This window comes from Ranitomeya variabilis, chromosome 5 (assembly GCF_051348905.1).
Source record: "Ranitomeya variabilis isolate aRanVar5 chromosome 5, aRanVar5.hap1, whole genome shotgun sequence".
Taxonomy (NCBI): domain Eukaryota; kingdom Metazoa; phylum Chordata; class Amphibia; order Anura; family Dendrobatidae; genus Ranitomeya; species Ranitomeya variabilis.
Genome location: NC_135236.1, coordinates 21,463,069 through 21,484,201, shown reverse-complemented (window position 1 = coordinate 21,484,201; position 21,133 = coordinate 21,463,069). Strand labels below are relative to the sequence as shown.

At 46.2% G+C, this 21,133-nt stretch overlaps 2 protein-coding genes across 2 annotated transcripts; one reads left to right on the top strand and one right to left on the bottom strand.

The window, feature by feature from the left end:
- The first annotated feature begins 308 nt into the window (after window positions 1–308).
- LOC143774711 (uncharacterized) lies at window positions 309–7,153 on the top strand. Its single transcript, XM_077262475.1, has 4 exons — window positions 309–473; window positions 4,058–4,140; window positions 4,650–4,706; window positions 7,127–7,153. The coding sequence occupies exons 1-4, from the start codon at window positions 326–328 to the stop codon at window positions 7,151–7,153; spliced, it is 315 nt and encodes a 104-aa protein (XP_077118590.1). The 5' UTR covers window positions 309–325.
- A 739-nt stretch (window positions 7,154–7,892) lies between these two features.
- Window positions 7,893–8,681, bottom strand: LOC143774710 (uncharacterized protein F54H12.2-like). The gene has a single exon (XM_077262474.1). The coding sequence runs from the start codon at window positions 8,679–8,681 to the stop codon at window positions 7,893–7,895; it is 789 nt and encodes a 262-aa protein (XP_077118589.1).
- Window positions 8,682–21,133: the final 12,452 nt, after the last annotated feature.

Below are 21,133 nucleotides of genomic sequence, written 5' to 3'. Positions count from 1 at the left end.
AAGTAGTTCAGAAAGCTCCTCAAGTGCAGAGATTTCCTGGTGATATATTTTATAATCTGTATTGACATTATTGTAATTACTTACTCATATTACTGCAAAGACTGATCATACTTTTCCCCTGACATCACTAATATAACCTGCACTACTGCGGCTTCAAGCATAATATCACACTGCTGATCTTCTTACGTTTCTTGTCTCCACAGCTGGCGCTCTCTTTATAGACAAACACTAACCAGATCTGATTGAAAGAACAATGATTGTAAATTCACTTGTAATCAATTTGTGCCAAAATGGTGTGCTGGGAGAAGAGAAACGTGATAATATCATGAGAATGTCAGATACGAGGGATGTGGTAAAACTTCTGTTTGGTGGAATCAGAGACTCGGATGATGATGGCGAGGAGAAGGTTAATCAAACTTTGTATAAGCACAATCCCAGAGTCATCAAAGACATAAAAGTTTCAGAACCTCACAGTAAGTGTAAATGTAACATGTTTCTATTGCTGCACCTTTATTTCTCTGTCTCCAGTAAAGATGTTGAATCTTTTGAAAGTCAAAAATTTCAGCCTTAATTATGATTTTATTTTTTTTAATCGGTTTGCAAAAAATACTGCAATACCGAAATTTCTTGCATGGGGCACTCACCATTCACGTCAGGGACCAGGGTACCTGATGAAGAAGGATGCAGCTCCTTCAAAATGCGTCGGTAACCTTTTAGGTCCCAGTGCCGCTCCGTAGCCTCTGTGATGTCACACGCCAGGCATCCCCGCAGGCTATCTTTTCCCTTGCTTGCTCGTATCCAGGAACGCCACCGGCCGGGGAGTTCCCTGGCTCTGTGCAGCTCCTCTGCATCCCTGCTGTGCTGCGGCTGCTACCAGCCCACCTTCCTACCCACCGCACGCCAGGACCTCCACCTCAGGACCCGAAAGGCAAGCCACGCAGTATGCAGGTATGACTCGATTATAAGCCGAGAGGGGCAATTTCAGCCTAAAAAAATGGGATGAAATTCTCGGCTTATATTCGAGTATATACAGTAATCTTTGCAAGCGGCTGAAAATACTAATAGCAGTGAGCACCTTATCTACACAGAGATTTTTATAGTGTGAATAAATGTTTGTCTGTTCTGTGCTCAACTTTTTTCCTGTTATCATTCTCTTAAATATTTGATCAAAAGTTAATTTTTAGTAAGTTAATGAGATCCCTCATCTGTAGATTCTGAAACTCCCTCTGAAGGAATATGGATACTACAGTATGTGCAAAATGGAATAAGGCCTCAAGCCTCTGGCACTCTAACTATATTCTCCAAACCAAAGATGACTTATAAGGGTATGTGCACATGTTGCAGATTTCCTGCAGATCTGCAGTTTTTTTTCTGCGCAGAAACGCTGCAGATCCGCAAGTGATTTACAGTACAATGTAAATCAATGGGAATAAAAAATGCTGTGCTAATGGTGCGGAAAACTCCACACAGAAAACACAGCAGATTCAAAGAAGGGGCATCAAACAAAGGGATCACAGCGCTCCATCCAGATGTAATAATTTCAAAAAGGTAGCTTTATTATGCCATCAAAGCAACATTTCGACCTAACAGGTCTTTATCAAGCATAAAAAAGATAAAAAGGGCCGGCCTTAAATAGTGTGGATACCACGCAGGGCACCAATCACCATCCGGCCGCCACCCACAGAATATACATAATATATCAGTGTACAAAACAGACATCAAACATCTATACATTAAAAACTTTATTACTTTATTGAAAACAGACATTCAGTGAACCAACTTAGGTTCAGGGTGATAGACAGTGTCCCGGCTCTCAGGAGGGGTGGTGACAGATTACAAATTTAAAAAAAGAAGGAACTGCGATGGATTTATACATTGGTGTCTTTACAACCAAAGGGCCTAAATATTGATTTCAATTTACATACCTGTGTTTTCTAACTAGGATAGTATATGATATGGGGTCATTCATTGGTATTTGTTTTTAAATTTGACATCTGTTTAGTATATGTATTGATTTTTTCTTCTTTTTTTCTTTTTTTAGATGGGATGGCTACAGTCGGTCGTCAGGAGGAATGGGATACCTGGGAATGATATTTAGGATTGAGTATCCATATATTGTTTTGTAATCTCCCTTTGGTTCCCCTCCTTATGCCCCCCGACTGTTGCTTAATAGTGCACATTTATATGTATTCTTTATAAAGTAATGATTGTTTTTATATATTGTGTAGTATAGGATTCGGGTGTATGAGATTGGATTCTTCCAATTTACGAGGGATTTTCCTTCCTGTAGAATCTGCCGGAGTTGTGGAGATGTTTGTATGTTGCCTTGGTGACCGGTTCTGACCTGTGTCACATGATGCGGTGGGTTTGGAGTGGGTGGACGGTATCGCTGGTTGGTCCACATCTCGTTCTGATGGTGTGGACGCTTCCGGTTTGCGGTGCGCCTGCGCAATCTCATCGTCGCTGTTTGATGACCAGGTCAGGACGCCGGATGATGATGTAAGTCAGTGGTGCTCACTGGGAGGTAGTTACGACCATTTTAATTGGAGACATCGATGGGACCAATTGTTCTGGGACCGCTGATAGGCTCTGGATATATTTTGGCGGTGAGCCGGGTGATATTCAATTGGCCCGGTTCTGTGCTCTATGCGGATTGGTGAATATCTCCATGACAACCCGAAATGCACGAAGTGGATTGCACAGTGGTTTGTGTACATTTGTTGTTTTTTTGTAAATTGTGAAGTATTTTTGCACTTGATTGTTAGTATATGTATCGACGCTAGTTGATTTTTAATGTATAGATGTTTGATGTCTGTTTTGTACACTGATATATTATGTATATTCTGTGGGTGGCGGCCGGATGGTGATTGGTGCCCTGCGTGGGATCCACACTATTTAAGGCCGGCCCTTTTTATCTTTTTTATGCTTGATAAAGACCTGTTAGGTCGAAATGTTGCTTTGATGGCATAATAAACCTACCTTTTTGAAATTATTACATCTGGATGGAGCGCTGTGATCCCTTTGTTTGAAGCTACTTGTTTGTCCTGGAAGGTTCCCTGGACTTTGAACGGGCACCCCAGTAAGTGAGTGCTGTCGGACATCTTTTTACTCAAAGAAGGGGCATGTCAATTCTTTGTGCAGATCTGCTGCGTTTCTGCACCCATTCCATAATAGAAATCTGCAAGGGTAAAAAAAGGAAGAAATCTGCAACGTCTGCACAGACCAAAAAAAGGTGCAGATTCTGACCTGCGTTTTCTGCCAAGAAATGCAGAATCTGCACAGAAAATTCCACAGTCAAATCTGCAATGTGTGCACATAGCCTTAGAGACAATTGGAAAACACGCATATTCTGGAGAATGCAATTTGTAAAATTTCAAGAAAGTTAAGTTCTGCTGAAATAAATTTGCTCATCTCTCTCCTTATGTACCAGTCATGACTTGTATTGATTAAAATTATTGCACTTGTCTTTTATTATGTATACCCCTCCTCAAATGGAAAGCACTATGGAATGAATGGCGCTATAATAATAAATAATATTAATAATCTCTATGTAGCATCTAATTTAGCAGTGTCCTCTAAATGCTGAGAGCTCATTGGCTATTCAGATGACAAAAAATATACAAGAATTACAAAGCAACAATGAATCCAAACAACTCTGAGGATAGGGGGCAACAAAAGGGAACGACGCCGCGTATGATCTAAGTGCAGTAGAAACTAGGTGTAAATTGCATGCTTATATAATTGCACTCACCTAATCAAAGGCGAAAATGAAGCACAAAATGGCTGCTGTATTCCCTGCCTCGGATTTTATGCAGGCTATGATAGTACTTCTTGATTATCTGTGCTATAGTATGTGATGTGATAGATGTAAATCATTTTTTGAATGCTCACCCAGACATGCCCAAGGTCATGTGATCAATCTACTGCAATGTGACCCTAATGAACCAAATCTCATATTGTTAAAATTTGCTGGATTCACAACTGATTGATTTGCTCATGTCTGTAAAATAGCCCTCATTCTCTTAAAATGACTGACTATGTTTTTCATTATTTACAGAAAGAAGTCAAGGATCTGGAATGTCACCGATAAGTAATACTGAGATGACAGAAGACGACATTGTCTGTAAACTGTGCAATAAGGTATCAATGTTATACGCATGATGGTTGTCCATTGCCCATGTCAGTAATCTGTGGCCACTGCACAGGAGTCCTGAGAACTGCCTCTTACCTGATGGCAGCCGTGGCTCTTTTTTTTGATTAACGAGGTATTATATTTGCCAAGTGATGCCCATGTGACATCACACCAAACCAGCTGTTCTGTAGAAGTGCCATGAATGTCATTCACATAAGGACCTACCTTCATGGCTCCTATCCAATGTACTCAGATTACTGTGATGAAGGACTGGTTGTGCGAATTGATTCACACCAACTCTACTGATAAGACAAATATTGATTGGAGTCCTGACATCACAAAATGTCTTTCTCTGCATTCTTCAGTGGTAAAAACATAAACCTTACAATTATCTTTAGAATTTATGTTGCCGTTTCGTTGTTGATGAAGGTTCTATTGATATTTATTATATAACATGTTCTAATTAGTTATTGTGTCATTTACTAAATATTTAGAACATATTATATTATTTTATCAGCTAAACCAGGATCCAGTAGAAGTGATTACCCCCCATCATAACTGGCGGCACATACCGGTAAGTAGATATCAGTTACTATGTGAACATATTAAACGAAGTTTCTACTCTTTCAGAGTATTCTCACCTCTCTTTTCATTCTTATATACTCTGCTCAAAAAAATAAAGGGAATACTTAAACAACAGAATATAACTCCAAGTAAATCAAAGTTCTGTGAGATGAAACTGTCCACTTAGGAAGCAACACTGATTGACAATCAATTTCACATACTGTTGTGCAAAAAGAATAGACAACTGTTAGGTGACGAGTTTCCTGTGCTGCACAGGGGGAATATCGATCCGTGTCTGCTGCGGTCTCCCATTCTGCATCAGCCGCAGTGGAGCCTGCTCAGCGGAGATGTTGGTTCCAGCGTCTCACTGAATCTGATACTGTGCAAAGGGTTATTGCTGCCTCTCCAGGCTCTGCTGTTGTACCCTGCACTGATCTGCGGTGAGCAGGCTTTTCTGGGACTAAGTCCTGCTTTGCACACACTGAGCATGCCCAGGGTAAGATCTCTCAGTGGAGATCAAGGGTCTCATTCTCAGGTACTGCAGCCAAATCTATTGGTCCTTCTAGGAAGGTCCTGTAGGTGTGCAGGCTCTGTGGCAGTCTCTCATTGGTCCTTCTAGGAAGGCCCTGTAAGTGCTGCAGCTATTTAAGGCTCGCATGGCTGCACGGCCATGCGCTAGTATCTTCCTAAGTTATGTGCTTTGCGCCAGTGTGGTCATGTGTTTGAATGTGTTCAGGGACCCGGTTGAAATAAGCCCCTAGAATGCTGGCACCTCCGGCGAGGAGTGTTGTGTGCATGCCTGACCACTGACTGCTCTCATTTGGGTAGTTAGCCTGTGCCTCTGTGAAAGTCTAACAGGGCACAGAGCTTTGCTTTCTCGGCCACTCTGTGAAGCTAACAGAGCTGGTTCATACCGCCATATAGTGCCGCCATTTACTTAGCAGCAGGTTCTTTCCTGCATGGTGGATCCCGGGTTGTGAACGCACCAATCCCATCTAATAAATATATTCGGTGCATTCCGCCAACCCTAACAACAACAACAGATGGAAATTATTGGCAATTAACAAGACAACCTCAATAAAGGAGTGGTTCTGCAGGTGGGGACCACAGACCACATCTCAGCACCAATGCTTTCTGGCTGATGTTTTGGTCACTTTTGAATGTTGGTTGTGCTTTCACACTTGTGGTAGAATGAGACGGACTCTGCAACCCACACAAATGGCTCAGGTAGTGCAGCTCATCCAGGATGGCACATCAATGCGAGCTGTGGCAAGAAGGTTTGCTGTGTCTGTCGGTGTAGTGTCCAGAGGCTGGAGACGCTAACAGGAGACAGGCCAGTACACCAGGAGATGTGGAGGGGGCCGTAGGAGGGCAACAACCCAGCAGCAGGACCGCTACCTCCACCATTGTGCAGTGTGGAACAAGAGGAGCACTGCCAGAGCCCTGCAAAATGACCTCCAGCAGGCCACAAATGTGCATGTGTCTGCACAAATGGTTAGAAACCGACCCCATGAGGATGGTATGATGGTTCTTCATCCACAGATGGGGGTTGTGCTCACAGCCCAACACTGTGCAGGATGCTTGGCATTTGCCACCCACAGAACACCAAGATTGGAAAATTTGCCACCAGCACCCTGTGAGTAGTATTAAGAGCACCCCCTCTCGTCAAAATGCCGACTTCCGGTTTTTGACAGGTGTCCCGCCCCTTTTTGATAACTTCTAGCACTAACCCCACCCCACTTCCGGTCATAACCCCTCTCCTCCCCATTTACCGCCTACTCTCCGCCCCTCTGTGTGTCACTATGTGTGACGTCAGTTCCGTGCCCGCCCCAGAAGCCGCCCTGAGTGTGTCAATACCTGTTACGTCAGTTCCGTCCCCGCCCTGGAAGCCACCCTGTTCAGCCTCTGTTACGTCCCCCATGTCCGCCCATTCGCCGCCCATCTTGTGGGCTTATGTGGCATTCATTGATAGGTGGAGAGACCGAGTCCGCCCCACCTCCTGTCTAAACCTCTCCAGTGTGTATGAAAAAACATGTCTTGACATGTTTTGTGTGAGAATCCAGTCCAAGGGTTAATGACAGCCGGCTGTAGAGTTCATAGCCCTCCAGGGTGTGTAGGAAAACTTGTCAAGACGTGTTTTGTGTGAGAAGGAAGTCTCAGGATTCCAAGGTTCATAATAATGACGTAATAAAAACAGCGCTTAAAAATAAAATACATTTATTGTAGCTTCACGTAGAGGTATACACAAATCATGAAATGAAAAAGGCGTAAATAGATCTAAAAAATACAGCGATATACAAACACGCCTATAGGTTACAATACAGTCATTTCAAAGCTAATATTTAAAGAAATGAAGAAGGGGATTTGTATTATAGTTCCAGTTTCGCTCAACCAGTTTTAGCTAGCAAGCACATCTTTCTTTATCTTCAGGCATTTTTAGCTAGAGGACGCGGCTAAACAAGATTTTCAACAAACTGTTGACACCAGTGTGTCGTATTAACAGACATACCAAAATAGTCTGAATGACTTATTGAACGAGAAATAATTAGATCTAAGCAATGTATAGTACGCATTACAAAAAATGAAATAACGGTATAAAAACACTTTAGTAATATAACAGAAACAGAGCAAGATCATGTTGTGCAGGGAGGTTTGCAAGCCTGATTATAGCAGCATAATGGCATATGTAAAATCGTAAAAGAGTTAGAAAGATTTTGTACAAAAGAGGCAACTAGACGATCATTACGTTTTAAATCATTTGTAAACTTTTTCAGTACTCTCTTCAAAGTCATTCCCGCAGCGACGTGATACAACACGTAAATACAAAATTGACCGCAAAAACTTGAAATAGAGTCTTGCAGCTGGCGGTTCTGATAACAATACGACAATGTGTTTCTTCTTAAAAATTGTATAATAGTCTTCGGAAATACGGCGGCATCAGGTTGTAACCCGTAACTGTCAAAAAATAAGGATTTGTTCCTGCATAAAATAATAAGTAGCCAATGCGTACCGGGTTCTTCCGAAGAATCTGTGTTGACGATATAGGCGCTAGGTCTACGCCGGATAATGCGGCGCGGTAAGAGGTCGCAGGGAAATACGCCGCAAACATACTTCAAGTAACGGAATTTCATCGCAAAAGGCCTGTCAGTTGCACGGTATTCATTATAGACGAAGGCCGCGGTGGAGACACAAAAGTTTAATTAAAGTCGTATAGGACTTCTCGACGATGGCTAATCTCCAGTACGGCCGTGTTGACCGCATAAACGATCATATTCACTGTGTGGGGTGTGGCATCCGCAAAATGAATTTCGGCCCGTTGGTTGCCCGTTTTAATGAGCGAAAAGTGAGCGCTCGGTTCCTGATCTGGCGACAAATCGAACGCGAAGAAAGTGTAGCCGCTCATAAAATCGTCACGGTCTACACTTAATCCGACGTCTGCTTTTTGTTTTCCGGAGATGTGAACGAGCACCATATATTCCCTCACAGCATGTTCAGCATCAAAATGAGGGTGAAACGGCTTGGCGGGAATCTGTTGTCCATCCAAATACAGAGCCGCGTGATTGATCCGATAGTGGTGAAAACAAAGCGGGTTTCTCTGATAACTTCCGCTGAAGGCCTCATTGTCCACAAAGCATAGAATCACAGTTTTTGGTATCTGTCCCAGAAAAAGATTTTCGTGATTACTATTTCTCGTTCCTCCGGGGATGCTATAGACTTTCAAACAGGCTCTGTCTAGAGCGTATTTAGCGGGGCTTGCTAGAAGAGCTTGGCTGTGACCGATCCTGACGGCGGGAGAGACTTGTACTCTTTTTACATAGAGGGCCGCGTTTACGATCTGAACCTTAAACTGTTCCTGCTCGGCGGTCATAAGGCAAAATGCATCCTTATTTCTTGATAACTTGATCTTAAGATCTAGGCCGTTCAAAATGAGTTTCGGTTGATAAAAAATGTCACCGAAGATCGGTCCCACGAGTTCCACAGGCATTTCACGCTAGTTATCCTGCGGGTCCGGTGGCCCCCCTTGAGAGAAGAGTACTGTCATGATTCGTTCCAGAGTTTAATCCTGTCTGCCCTTTTTCCAGGTGGATCATGTCAAGGGTTAACTTTGCTCTGCCTCATTCTGGGTTCAGGTTTGCTATTTAGTTCCCATGAATCCTGCTGGCAGTTTCAGCTATAGTTCTGCGTGTGAACCTGACTTGGCTTGTATTTGGACTCGCATCTGCTTTCTGACTTTGTCTTATCCGATTCTGACCGCTGCTGAACCTCCTGGTCAGGGGGGCTCTTCCGGCGTTCCGAAGGAGGACATGTTAGGAGCACAACTGTCATCCGTCTGGAGGAAAGTGAAACAGCGCTTGTTGTGCGTGGGTGCAAGGTACAAACATGTAGCTGACAGTAGACGTGTGCCAGGTCTGGACCTGAGTGTGGGTGACTGGGTGTGGTTGTCCACAAAAAAGATAAGACTTAAAATACCATCCCTTAAATTAGGTCCTAGGTTTATTGGTCCATTTAGGGTCGCCGCCATTGTTAACCTGGTAGCTTACCGATTGGAGCTCCCTTCGGTATATAAGATTCACAACGTGTTCCACAGATCGTTATTAAAAAAGGTGGGGGTTCTGTGGACACGGTGCCGATGCCTCCTCCAGTCTTGGTGGATGGCAATTTAGAGTTTGAAGTCTCCAAGGTGGTTGACTCTCGTGTGTTGCGCCGCACATTACAGTACTTGGTACACTGGCATGGTTATGGGCCGGAGGAGAGTTCTTGGGTATCAGCTTCGGACATACATGCGGACCAGCTGGTCAGTATGTTTCACCGCCGCAATCCGGACAAGCCGGGTACTATAAGTCGTGTGGGCCCTGAGGTCCCTCATAGAAGGCGGAGTACTGTCATGTCGGACGCTGTTCACACTAGGGCGTCCGACAGTCAGCAGTAATTCCTCATTCGTCCACTATATGCTCAGTGGCGCCGGTTAGATTTGATCCAGATTATCCGGGGTTAATCTGGCTGGTACTCGGGTTGAAGGCTGAGTCACGCCCACTGCCTTTAAATAGTTTTGCTGGGCTTTGGGCGTCGCCGATTATAGCTTCTGTCTTGTGCTTGGTTATCTCAGTCTGGAGTGGTGGTCTAGGAGAAGGAGTATCGTATCTGGTGGTGTATTTCCCTTTGTCTTATTTTCTCCTTCCTATATTTGTATTTGTTTTGCCCTGCGCACTTATAGTGTATTCCTGTGTGACTGCGGCATGGTGCATATTTTCCGTTATCCTTGTCTGTGCTTACTGTGGGTATTGGTGTGTGGTCTCTTCACTGGGTGGTGGGTGGTGGTTTCAGCCTAGGGTTGAAACAGGAGACAGGGCGAGGGTGGAGGCCCAGATATGCACACCATCAGTGTAAACTCTGGGAGAGGGTCAGTCAGGGTTTCCCTAGTCTAAGGGAAATTGCAGGGGCCTGGGTTTTTAGCTCCTGCCTACCTAGGCTCCCCATGACAGAATAGTGACCATTAGTTTCAGCTGTTAGTAGATCATTAGAAACTTTAGTGAGGGCAGTTTCAGTAGAGTCTAAAGAGCGGAAACCAGATTGAAGAGGGTCGAGAAAAGTTATCTTAGAGATAGCGGATAAGACGGGAGTGGACCGGGCATTCGAATAGTTTAGAGATGAAGGGAAGATTGGAGACAGGTGTATAGTTAGTGGCACAGTTTTGGTCGAGGGATTAAAGAGGTTTCCCACTGCCCAGACAATTTCTATTTAAAAAAAAGTACTCCTTTCTAGTAAGATAAAAAATATTCTATAGTCACCATATTCCAGAGTTGTTGGTATCAGATCTCTCGGGGCTCGAGTTGCATGATTATACCACGTAAACCCTGCAGCCAGTCAGTGTCAGCTATTAGGCTCTCTCCACTTCCATTTGCTTAAGCTTAAATACAAAGTGTGAACTTTAACCCCTTAACGACCGCCGATACGCCTTTTAACGGCGGCCGCTAAGGGTACTTAAACCACAGCGCCGTTAATTAACGGCGCTGTGGAAAAAGTGAATAGCGCCCCCCAGAGTCGGATTTTCTCTGGGGTCTCGGTTGCCGAGGGTAGCCGAGACCCCAGAGAACATGATTCGGGGGGTTTTTACCGACCCCCGAGTTGCGATCGCCGGTAATTAACCGTTTACCGGCTGTCGCAACAAAAAAAAAAAAACGCAATTTGCCGTTTAATTTCTCTGTCCTCCGATGTGATCGCACATCGGAGGACAGAGAAATGTGGTCCCCGATGGCCCCCAATAGCCCCCCGATACTTACCTACCTCCCCCGGTGCTCCTCGTGGCTCCCGATGGGCGCCGCCATCTTTTTTCGGGAAAAAATGGCGGGCGCACGCGCAGTGTGCCCGCCGCCCGGCACCCGAAAGTTCTTTGGGGTCTCGGCTGCCGGGGGTAGCCGAGACCCCAAAGAACATGATCGGGGTCAGTTTTCACCGACCCCTGTTTTGCGATCGCCGGTAATTAACAGTTAACCGGCGACCGCAAAAAAAAAAAAAAAAAAAAGCGATCTGTAATTCTCTGTCCTCTGATGTGATCGCACATCAGAGGACAGAGAAATAGGGGGATTCGGGGACGCTAACATACTCACCTGGTGTCCCTGGGTCCTCTTCTGTCTCCTCCTGCCGGCCGGCTTTTTCCTTATGGCGGGCGCATGCGCAGTGCGCCCGCCATCTGCTGCCATCTGCTGGCCGGCAGGAGAGACGAGTTGGGGCTATAATTAGGGTTAGGGTTAGGGTTAGAGTTAGGGTTAGGGCTAGGGCTAGGGTTAGGGTTAGGGTTAGGGTTAGGGTTAGGGTTGGGGCTAAATTTAGGGTTAGGGCTAGGGTTAGGGCTAGAGTTAGGGCTAGGGTTAGGGTTAGGGTTAGGGCTAAATTTAGGGTTAAGGTTAGAGCTAGGGTTAGAGCTAGGGTTAGGCTACTTTCACACTAGCGTTTTTTGGCTTCCGTCGCAATGCGTCGTTGGAGAAAAAACGCATCCTGCAAAAGTGCTTGCAGGATGCGTTTTTTCTCCATTGGCTTGCATTAGCGACGCATTGCGACGGATTGCCACACGTCGCATCCGTCGTGCGACGGATGCGTCGTGCTTTGGCGGACCGTCGGCACAAAAAAAGCTACATGTAACTTTTTTGTGCGACGTGTCTGCCATTTCCGACCGCACATGCACGGCCGGAACTCCACCCCCGCCTCCCCGCACCTAACAATGGGGCAGCGGATGCCTTGAAAAAACAGCATCCGCTGCACCCGTTGTGCGGCGCTTACAACGCTAGCGTCGGTATGTCGGCCTGACACACTGCGATGGGCCGAGTACGATGCAAGTGTGAAAGTAGCCTTAGGCTTCTTTCACACTTGCGTCGGTACGGGGCGGTCGCAATGCGTCGGCCCGACGTACCGACGCACGTTGTGAAAATTGTGCACAACGTGGGCAGCGGATGCAGTTTTTTAATGCATCCGCTGCCCAGTCTATGTCCTGGGGAGGAGGGGGCAGAGTTACGGCCACGCATGCGCGGAAATGGCGGACGCGACGTACAAAAAAAAGGTTACATTGAACTCTTTTTGTGACGACGGGGCTAAAGTTATGGTTAGGGTTGGGGCTAAAGTTAGGGTTAGGGTTGGGGCTAAAGTTAGGGTTAGAGTTGGGATTAGGGTTAGGGGTGTGTTGGATTTAGGGTTTTGATTAGGGTTATGGTTAGGGTTGAGATTAGGGCTGTTTTGGGGTTAGGGTTGTGATTATCATTAGGGTTGTGATTAGGATTATGGATCGGGTTGAGATTAGGGTTAGGGGTGTGTTGGAGTTAGGGTTGGAGTTATAATTTTGGGGTTTCCACTGTTTAGGTACATCAGGGGGTCTCCAAACACGACAGCCAATTTTGCGCTAAAAAAGTCAAATGGTGCTCCCTCCCTTCTGAGCTCTGCCGTGCGCCCAAACAGTGGTTTACCCCCACATATGGGGCATCAGCGTACTCGGGATAAATTGGACAACAACTTTTGGGGTCCAATTTCTCCTGTTAACCTTGTGAAAATAAAAACTTGGGGGCTAAAAATCTTTTTTGTGGGAAAAAAAAATATTTTTTTATTTTCGCTACTCTGCATTATAAACTTCTGTGAAGCACTTGAGCATTCAAAGTTCTCACCACATATCTAGATAAGTTCCTTAGGGGGTCTAGTTTCCAAAATTTGGTCACTTTTTGGGGGTTTCTACTGTTTAGGTACATCAGGGGCTCTGCAAACACAACATAACACCCACAGACAATTCTATCAAAGTCTGAATTCCAAAATGGCGCTCCTTCTCTTCCGAGCTCTGCCGTGTGCCAAAACAGTGGTTTACCCCCACATATGGGGTACCAGCATACTCAGGACAAATTGGACAACAACTTTTGGGGTCCAATTTCTCTTGTTACCCTTGTGAAAATAAAAATTTTGGGGCTAAAAAATCTTTTTTGTGGGAAAAAAAAATATTTTTTATTTTCACTACTCTGCATTATAAACTTCTGTGAAGCACTTGGGCATTCAAAGTTCTCACCACATATCTAGATAAGTTCCTTGGGGGGTCTAGTTTTCAAAATGGGGTTACTTTTGGGGGGTTTCTACTGTTTAGGTACATCAGTGGCTCTGCAAACGCAGCATAACGCCCGCAGACAATTCTATCAAAGTCTGCATTCCAAAATGGCGCTCCTTCCCTTCCGAGCTCTGCCGTGCGCCCAAACAGTGGTTTACCCCCACATATGGGGTACCAGCATACTCAGGACAAATTGGAAAACAACTTTTGGGGTTCAATTTCTCTTGTTACCCTTGTGAAAATAAAAACTTGGGGGCTAAAAAATCTTTATTGTTAAAAAAAATATATTTTTTATTTTCACGACTGCATTATAAACTTCTGTGATGCACTTGGGCATTCAAAGTTCTCACTACACATCTAGATAAATTCCATGGGGGGTCTAGTTTCCAAAATGGGGTCACTTTTGGGGGGTTTCTACTGTTTAGGCACATCAGGGGCTCTCCAAACGCGACATGGCGTCCGATCTCAATTCCAGTCAATTTTGCATTGAAAAGTCAAATGGCGCTCCTATGCTTCCGAGCTCAGCCATGCGCCCAAACAGTGGTTTACCCCCATATATGGGGTGTCGGCGTACTCAAGACAAATTGTACAACAACCTCTGGGGTCCATTTTCTCCTGTTACCCTTGGTAAAATAAAAATTTGGAGGCAAAAAGATCATTTTTGTAGAAAAAATGCGATTTTTTTATTTTCACGGCTCTACGTTATAAACTTCTGTGAAGCACCTGGGGGTTTAAAGTGCTCACCACACATCTAGATAAGTTCCTTAAGGGGTCTAGTTTCCAAAATGGTGTCATTTGTGGGGGAACTCCACTGTTTAGGCACATCAGCGGCTCTCCAAACGTGACATGGCGTCCGATCTCAATTCCAGCCAATTCTACATTGAAAAAGTAAAACGACACTCCTTCTCTTCCAAGCTCTGCGGTGCGCCCAAACAGTGGTTTAACCCCACACATGGGGTATCGACGTACTCAGGAGAAATTGCACAACAACTTTTGTGGTCTAATTTCTCCTGTTACCCTTGTGAAAATAAAAATTTTGGGGCAAAAATATCATTTTTGTAGAAAAAATGTGATTTTTTATTTTCACGGCTCTACGTTGTAAACTTCTGTGAAGCACTTGGGGGTTCAAAGTGCTCACCACACATCTAGATAAGTTCCTTAAGGGGTCTAGTTTCCAAAATGGTATCACTTGTGGGGGGTTTCCACTGTTTAGGCACATCAGGGGCTCTCCAAACGCAACATGGCATCCGATCTCAATTCCAGCCAATTCTGCATTGAAAAAGTCAAACGGTGCTCCTTCACTTCCAAGCTCTGCGGTGCGCCCAAACAGTGGTTTACCTCCACATATGGGGTATCGACGTACTCAGGAGAAATTGCACAACAACTTTTGTGGTCTAATTTCTCCTGTTACCCTTGTGAAAATAAGAATTTGTGGGCGAAAAAATCATTTTTGTGAAAACAAATGCGATTTTTTATTTTCACGGCTCTACGTTATAAACTTCTGTGAAGCACTTGGGGGTTCAAAGTGCTCACCACACATCTAGATAAGTTCCTTAAGGGGTCTAGTTTCCAAAATGGTGTCACTTGTGGGGGGTTTCCACTGTTTAGGCACATTAGGGGCTCTCCAAACGCGACATGGCGTCCAATCTCAATTCCAGCCAATTCTGCATTGAAACAGTCAAACGGTGCTCCTTCAATTCCAAGCTCTGCGGTGCGCCCAAACAGTGGTTTACCTCCACATATGGGGTATCGGCGTACTCAGGAAAAATTGCACAACAAAATTTATGGTTAAATTTCTGTTTTTACACTTGTGAAAATTAAAAAAAATGGTTCTGAAGTAAAATGTTTGCAAAAAAAAGTTAAATGTTCATTTTTTTCTTCCACATTGTTTCAGTTCCTGTGAAGTACGTAAAGGGTTAATAAACTTCTTGAATGTGGTTTTGAGCAGCTTGAGGGGTGCAGTTTTTAGAATGGTGTCACACTTGGTTATTTTCTATCATATAGACCCCTCAAAATGACTTCAAAGGTGATGTGGTCCCTAAAAAAAACATGGTGTTGTAAAAATGAGAAATTGCTGGTCAACTTTTAACCCTTATAACTCCCAAACAAAAAAAAAATTGTTTCCAAAATTGTGCTGATGTAAAGTAGACGTGGGAAACGTTATTTATGAACTATTTTTTGTGACATAGTTCTCTGACTTAAGGGCATAAAAATACAAAGTTTGAAAATTGCAAAATTTTAAAAATTTTCGCCATATTTCCATTTTTTTCATAAATAATCGCAATTAATATCGAAGGAATGTTACCACTATCTTGAAGTACAATATGTCACGAAAAAACAATCTCAGAATCAGCGGGATCCGATAAAGCGTTCCAGAGTTATAACCTCTTAAAGTGACACTGGTCAGAATTGTAAAAATTGGCTCGGTCATTAAGTACCAAATTGGCTCTGTCACTAAGGGGTTAAACACCAGAAGAAGTGAGCGATCAGAAACCATTAGTAGTCACTGATTGGATGCAGGGCTTATGTAGCAAAATAATCTCATTCAAACCCTGGAACACCAGGTGATGACATCACTGTATGGAAACCAGTATGGATTAGGATGATATGGTGCTTTTATTTTACAAGTGGCACTACTCTATTTAAGGAAGTAGCTTCACCAGCAAAACCCACTAAACCCTGAGCCTGCAACTCAGCTGCAGAAGATAGAAGAAGCAGGTGTCACGCTCACGCCCTGACTGGTGGGCGTGAGCACGCGGGGGTATGTGGCCCCACTGTGCCACAAATCAGACTACCCTGGAAGGGGCGTGACTATGACAGCTGCCTGGGTTTTCACTGGAGCCCCTGATGGTGAGGTCAGGCTTGTGCAGCAGGCAGCTGCCAGGTGCTACTCCAGGGTGGTGTCTGGCTGTGGCTGCTGATCCCACTTGGGAGACAGGAACACCAGGATTGGTGCGGGCATCAGGCAGGACTGGCAGAAGAGCACAGCTGAGACACAGATGAGTAGGCTGGCATGGCTGAGACCAGGGCTGGCAGAGACACGGCAGAGAGCATAGGGCTGGCAGGAACACAGGACTGGCAGGAAACACAGGACTGGCTAAGACGACAGGAACACAGGACTGGAAGGCACGGCAGGAACGGCTGGACTGGCAGGAACACAGGATAGGAAGGCACGGCAGAGAACACAGGACTGGTTGATGTGGTTTATGAAGGAACAGGTAGGGACCTGTTCACACTAGAGGTGCAGGTACGGAAATGTAGTATGGAGGAACAGGTAGGGACCTATTCACACAGGAGGTGCAGGAACAGATATGAAATATGGAAGGAACAGGTTGGGACCTGTTCACACTGGAAGAGAACCACAAGGCTGCGGATAGGAGCGGTAGAGCAGCAAGAGATAGCAAAGCAAAGCAGAGCAGAACCACAAGGAATGTGGAGAAGAGCTGCAGCAAGAGATTCTTACAGCAGCCGGTGCGGAGCAGAGATGAACGGAGCAGAACCGCAAGGAAAGCGGAGAGGAGCTGCAGAAAGAGATTCTTACAGCAACGGGAGCAGAGATGAATGGAGTAGAACCGCAAGGAATGAGGAGAGGAGCTGCAGAAAGAGATTCTTACAGCAACAGGAGCAGAGCAGAGATGAACGGAGCAGAACCACAAGGAATGCGGAGAGGAGCTGCAGAAAGAGATTCTCACTGCAACGGGAGCGGAGCAGAGATGAACAGAGCAGAACCACAGGAGTGCGGATCAGAGGAAAAAGCCACAAAGGTATAGAGCAGGCAGAGCTGCAAGAGTGCAGAGCATAAGCAGACTGAGAACACAAGGAAAGACACAGCAGGGAAGGAAGCCACAGACAAGGAGTCGGAGATAAGACTAAGTACAGACAAGGCAATGGAACAAGAGACAAGGACAAAGACACAGGGACCAGGATATTCTGCCTCCTGGAGGGCGGACAACAAGACCAAGGCAAAAATACAGAGTAGAGCCTCCAGCGAGGGAGTAACATAGAGCAAGGCCTGGCAAACTCAGCAGCAAAACGCTAACTGAGCAAACACATTGCACAGGCCCAGAACACTGGGTGGAGCTGCACTATATACTGGAGGCCTGTTGGTAATTGGTCAGGAACAGATTAGACAGATGCAGCTGATTGCTATAAGAACCAGAGAGTTCAGGCGCCGCCCCCCTATACACAAAGCCATGAAGCATGCAGAGAGCAGAGACACAGAACATGGAGCTGGCATAAAACAGAAACCACATCATGGCCTGGAGCAGTGGGTAAGATAGTGTGAGAGATGTGAGGCCATGCCGTGATGCCAGCAGAGTTGTTACAGTACCCCCCCTTTACGGCCCCTCTTCTTCAAGCCCGCCAGAATAACTTGTAGAAGAAGGATAGGAGCACACATAGTCCTGGCCAACATGACATCTTCAGAGTAGAATAAGGCAGGCGGGCCACCAGGAATCTCAGAAAACAAAGTCTCTTTGTGCTCTGCAGGGTTAGCTTCATCAGAAATCTTGGATAGCAAAGTCTCATTGTGCCCAATGGGGTTAGCTTTCTCAATGGACTGGACCATTTCCTCAGGGTAGACAAGAAGCAGGGACTTGGAAGCTACCGACTTGTTATCTTCACCAGCCGGCCACATGGAAGCCGAAGGAATACTCACAGGATACACCTCCTGCCCGATATCCAGAGACAAACTTTCAGGTAGCAGAGATGTTCTAGAGTACTGAACACAGGAAAAGTCATTAAAAATGAGTGTGGAGAGCATCAGCTCGACCGGGTCAGAGAAAAATTGAGGTGAACAAACTTCTATTTTGAAGTCTTCACCAGCCGGCCACAAGGACACTGAAGGTATAAACATAGGAACCATCCTCTGCCCGTTATCCAGAAGAAATCATCCAAACGGCGGGGACGTTCCCAGGAACGGATTACAAGTAGAGTGGTAGGAGATGTGAGGAGAGATCGTCACCGCTTTCCCATCTTCGGTGACATTAGCACACCTTGACTCGACGACTAACTGTTTACTGGTATAGTCGCTGGAGATGTGTGGAGACATCCTCACCGTTTCCCCATCTTCGGTGACGTCAGCACACCTTGACTCCTCGACTAGCAGACCAGCTGAAGAAGATGTCACTGCTGAGTGTCTTTGACGCATGGGAACCAGACACTTCTCAAGACTGGGTAAGTTCAAACGAAGCACTTTACTGGAACTCTTGACCAGAGCGGGTGGTAGAGTCCTTGGCTCAGAATGACCCATGGGCATAACAGACAGCATGTGGAAGACAAACTTCTTCGTGTATAAGGCTCCAACTTGGAGCTGTAGTTGTCCTTGCAGGACTAGACTGCTCTTTAGCAGGGCTCGGCCAATATCAGGCATTGCCCACACCGGGTTCTGGAGCTGAAGAGCGGAGACCATACACCGACTCCGTATGATAAGTGGCTTAAACACACCAAAGCTCCCAGAAGGCAGAGAAACAGTCATTAGCTTAGATGGAGAGGAAGTACTCTCGCCAGGGGCAGCCTCTCCTACTGGCCCAGGGTTTTGGAGTACAGGCTTCACAGGGCAAAGACCGTCTGAATGTTCTTTACAACCACAGGGATACCGTATTTCAATCTCAGCACCAGATTCAGGCTGCAGATTTGCCAGCCTCCTCTTATTAGACCTCTTGGATCTTGATCGGGTGGCCGCTTTGGCAGGTTGTGGAACAAGTGAGTCTTGGACGGTCATGGACAGAAGCGACGGTTTACCTACAGGTTTCTTTTGTCTGGACCATCTCTGTGAGCTTGGAGGGGAAGACTTTTCAGGAGATGCAGTACTTGGCTCATCGAAGGCTTTACAGAAAGCCACCAGGAAGGCCGGCAGATTCGAGATGATGGGGTCCCCTGCTTTCCAAAGGGGGTCGCACCACATCAAAGCTTCTCCTCTTAGGTAGGCCATTAAGAAACCTACTTTCAACCAGTCAGTTGGGAATTGGGGAGCATGCCACTTGAAATAACGCAAGCACCGCTCCAGGAACACACGACATTGCTTTGGATCTCCATAGTAGCATGGAGGATCTGCTGGAATGGATTCGTCATTAGGAGCGCAGGCTTGAAGTTCATCCAACAGCTCATTGGAGATGACAATTGGGGATGGAGCAGTGAAGGACTGGCTTTCAGACTGGGTAAACATTTCCCTCGGAGGCCAATACTGGCAAGAAGAGAGTTCATCTTGTTCCGAGAGCGAAGGCACAATGGACTCAGCGGGGACCATGGCCTGTGCAAACTGTCACGCTCACGCCCTGACTGGTGGGCGTGAGCACGCGGGGGTATGTGGCCCCACTGTGCCACAAACCAGACTACCCTGGAAGGGGCGTGACTATGACAGCTGCCTGGGTTTTCACTGGAGCCCCTGATGGTGAGGTCAGGCTTGTGCAGCAGGCAGCTGCCAGGTGCTACTCCAGGGCGGTGTCTGGCTGTGGCTGCTGATCCCACTTGGGAGACAGGAACACCAGGATTGGTGCGGGCATCAGGCAGGACTGGCAGAAGAGCACAGCTGAGACACAGACGAGTAGGCTGGCACGGCTGAGACCAGGGCTGGCAGAGACACGGCAGAGAACACAGGGCTGGCAGGAACACAGGACTGGCAGGAAACACAGGACTGGCTAGGACGACAGGAACACAGGACTGGAAGGCACGGCAGGAATGGCTGGACTGGCAGGAACACAGGATAGGAAGGCACGGCAGAGAACACAGGACTGGTTGATGTGGTTTATGAAGGAACAGGTAGGGACCTGTTCACACTAGAGGTGCAGGTACGGAAATGTAGTATGGAGGAACAGGTAGGGACCTGTTCACACAGGAGGTGCAGGAACAGATATGAAATATGGAAGGAACAGGTTGGGACCTGTTCACACTGGAAGAGAACCGCAAGGCTGCGGATAGGAGCGGTAGAGCAGCAAGAGATAGCAAAGCAAAGCAGAGCAGAACCACAAGGAATGTGGAGAAGAGCTGCAGCAAGAGGTTCTTACAGCAACGGGAGCGGAGCAGAGATGAACGGAGCAGAACCGCAAGGAATGCGGAGAGGAGCTGCAGAAAGAGATTCTTACAGCAACGGGAGCAGAGCAGAGATGAATGGAGTAGAACCGCAAGGAATGCGGAGAGGAGCTGCAGAAAGAGATTCTTACAGCAACAGGAGCAGAGCAGAGATGAACGAAGCAGAACCGCAAGGAATGCGGAGAGGAGCTGCAGAAAGAGATTCTCACTGCAACGGGAGTGGAGCAGAGATGAACGGAGCAGAACCGCAGGAGTGCAGATCAGAGGAAAAAGCCACAAAGGTATAGAGCAGGCAGAGCTGCAAGAGTGCAGAGTATAAGCAGACTGAGAACACAAGGAAAGACACAGCAGGGAAGGAAGCCACAGACAAGGAGACGGAGATAAGACTAAGTACAGACAAGGCAATGGAACAAGACACAAGGACAAAGACACAGGGACCAGGATATTCTGCCTCCTGGAGGGCGGACAACAAGACCAAGGCAAAAATACAGAGTAGAGCTTCCAGCGAGGGAGTAACATAGAGCAAGGCCTGGCAAACTCAGCAGCAAAACGCTAACTGAGCAAACACATTGCACAGGCCCAGAACACTGGGTGGAGCTGCACTATATACTGGAGGCCTCTTGGTAATTTGTCAGGAACAGATTAGACAGATGCAGCTGATTGCTATAAGAACCAGAGAGTTCAGGCGCCGCCCCCCTATACACAAAGCCATGAAGCATGCAGAGAGCAGAGACACAGAACATGGAGCTGGCATAAAACAGAAACCACATCATGGCCTGGAGCAGTGGGTAAGATAGTGTGAGAGATGTGAAGCCATGCCGTGATGCCAGCAG